The following is a 3,212-nucleotide window of genomic DNA, read 5'->3' on the forward strand; positions in this document are numbered from 1 at the left end:
TTCCTGAGGACACGATGAGGCGCTCATTTGTTATACCACAGGACGTCCTCAGGACGTCCCTGGATGAAAATAGGACATCCTGAAAACGTCCTCAAATCCCGTCCTGGACGCCCTGGGGACGTCCTTAGGACGTCCTTGTGCTGTTTGGGTCAAAATTATTAGATCTCAATAACGGCTGATTCAATCAAGTTCTAGGTAGATTCAATTGATAGCTTGGATTTTAATCATATAATAAAACTATTTTTATTTTTTTCTCTATGTGTTCTATGAGCTGCAGAGATATTACAACGCAAAGTCCGAATTTTAGAAATTTTGTTTAAGGTCGGTATTCACAGTAGGTTTCTTATATTTAAAATTTGTTTTTGAGCGACTACTTACGATATTGCTCATGCTTAAGACGATCTTAAAATAAGAACAGAATACCGGTTTAAGAAATGGCATCGTCGTTGTTTATGCATCGACCATTTGCATATTTCGAGAGTGCAATATAAAAAATGCGAGACACGGAGTTGACAGTATAGATTAGGATTATTATTCAGGTAGACGTTATATATTTAACATAAATAATTGAAATATATTTATTTTGAAGCCTTAATCTTCAAATGGTATATACTTCTTTCGAGCACCCACTATAATGGAATAATGGTACGAATTTGGATTTGATATCTTAAATTATACATCTGTCCTGAGAAAAAATACAAAAGAAGTTTTCATTAAATTACACGTATCTTATACGTAAATCTAAGTTTATAATTTTTATTTACAAATACAAATCAATATATGATGAACTATTATAATACGAATAAATGTAAAGCAATATATATGTATTATGTATAATAATATGTAATTACACTTCGTAATACTTGTACAATTAATATGTATAACTCCTTATACATACATCTCAATAACAGTCATGCTAATCAAGTTCTGAGTAGGTTGAATTGATTATAGCTTGACAATGAGATTGATACATAATAAGTGTTTTTATTTTTTATAATAACTCAAACATGAATAACAGCGACGGTTTTTGTAAATTTCCAGATTCGGACTTTGCGTTACGCAATATTTTTGCTCGTAGAGTTTTTAGAGAAAATATAAAAATTTTTATTATACATATAATTCAAATCCAATTCGCATATTTTATTTAGCAGCAAGTGCTTTTATTACTTTAAAAAATTTGTTATTTAAATTAATGTTTTTTTATTTGTTATTTTGTACCGATACTTTTTAATTTGTGAGTGCTAAGATGAGGTAACGCAATTTTTATAAAATTATGACGTCAATTCACTGTCCGACACGGATTTTGGCACTTAAACAATGAAAACTGATTTCGATAGATTTCTTCTCGTAGAATCTGAATTCGATAATAAAGTATAGTAAATTGGGTTTAGTATAAAAAAAAACGGTGTCAAAAGCATAAAAAAATGTATTTCTTATTATTTTTTTTACTACTTGTAGGAAAATAACGCGAACCAATAGAATCTTCTAAAAGGAATGAAATGAAATCTCACCCTTTTAAGCTAAAAAACAAAAAGTTTGATGTCATGACCTTGATCTTTTAATTTGGTACAATTTTTTGTTCAAAGAGCTATACTTGACATCTTTTTTCTTATTATTTGTTTTAAAAAAAGATAATTTTGTAATTTATATTATTACAGGAGTTGAAATGAAATTTAAAAATTTAATATACCCGATAATTATACAACCAACGCAAATAAAAGAAATGCGTGAAGTTATTGAAACACCAGAGGCATTGAGAATGGGTGCGAGCATGACTTTGATTGAGCTTGAGGAAACATTAAAGCATTATATTAAAATAAAATCTGGTAATGTATATCTGGATTATATTTGTTACATCATAATTACAGGTTCTAATACATAAACAATTAAAACCGTAATTGTTATGAAGTGATTATTATTATAATTAGTTTTATATGTATATGTCATTATTATTCAATGATATCTTACTTACAATTAGCATGAAAACTCTATAAAATAATATTTCTATAATAAAATAATATTTTCTTATAGAAAAATCTATAAAATATTTAGATATAATATATAATTATGTTTTCCCGATAGAATGTAATACAAGGATTTTCAAGGAAATAATAAATATGTTACATTGGTTTGCTGGAAAGCAAATAAGAAATGTTGCTGTATGTATAAGTGTCTTTCTGATCATATATATTACAATTGTTATTTATAATTTGAATAATAAATCTTTTTTAATTAATTAGGCCGTAGGTGGTAATATAATGACTGGAAGCCCAATATCAGATTTAAATCCGATCTTTATGGCTGCAGGTATTAAATTAAATTTATGCAGTTTGAAATATGGAAGTCGAACCATACCAATGGATCATACCTTTTTCGTCGGATACCGACGTAACGTTGTTTTGCCTGAAGAAATATTAGTTTCTATTGACATTCCCTTTACAAAAGAGGTGAAAATTATTAATATTTATTAAAATTATTAATAAACAACTTTTTATAATAAAGATTGTTTTCTCATATTTATTTTATATTTTTGCAGAATCAACATTTTATTGCCTATAAACAAGCAAAAAGACGAGATGATGATATCGCCATAGTCAACATGGCCTTAAACGTATATTTTATTCCTGATACAAATATAATTCAAGAAGCACATATTGCATTTGGTGGCATGGCGCCTACTACTATCTTAGCAAGACAAACTTGTCAGAAAATAATTGGAAGGTAATATTATTAATATCATCAAATTGTTATGCAAGTTAAGTTTCATAACCAATTAATGTATTAGGCTCAAATAAAGTAATACAGATAAAGTAATACTAACATTTCAGAAACTACTGAATAAACATACATGATTTATACGGCGATTTTCTTATAAATGAGTCTTATATGTACATTATAATTGAATTTTGAAAATTCTTCCAAATAAGGGTAGGAGAAGAGTAAAAAACTTTGCAAAAAATAATACATTATTTTATTGTAAAATACGAGCCGGAATACAATTTTACTATAATACCTATATATTGGACTCTACATTAAAAATCAAACAAGTTTTACTTGAAATATTTTTTCTAAAATCAAAGTATCAAAAGTTATGAGTCATGAAATGTAGAGATCTGTTGTATGGTATTGATTTATAAATTAAAAAACATTGTATACAATATATATACAGGGTGAGGCACTTAAAACTGACCACCTGAATCATTTCTGAATGG

General features: G+C 27.5%; 1 protein-coding gene across 1 annotated transcript; it reads left to right on the plus strand.

Moving 5' to 3' along the window:
• The first annotated feature begins 1,663 nt into the window (after positions 1-1,663).
• On the plus strand, positions 1,664-2,853 carry LOC105458423 (xanthine dehydrogenase-like). The gene is made up of 5 exons (XM_011703715.1): positions 1,664-1,826; positions 2,083-2,159; positions 2,241-2,447; positions 2,537-2,721; positions 2,829-2,853. The coding sequence occupies exons 1-5, from the start codon at positions 1,667-1,669 to the stop codon at positions 2,836-2,838; spliced, it is 639 nt and encodes a 212-aa protein (XP_011702017.1). The 5' UTR covers positions 1,664-1,666; the 3' UTR covers positions 2,839-2,853.
• The last annotated feature ends 359 nt before the right edge of the window (positions 2,854-3,212 follow it).

The sequence above is a fragment of the Wasmannia auropunctata genome, unplaced genomic scaffold (genome assembly GCF_000956235.1).
Source record: "Wasmannia auropunctata unplaced genomic scaffold, wasmannia.A_1.0 LD334536.1, whole genome shotgun sequence".
NCBI lineage: Eukaryota > Metazoa > Arthropoda > Insecta > Hymenoptera > Formicidae > Wasmannia > Wasmannia auropunctata.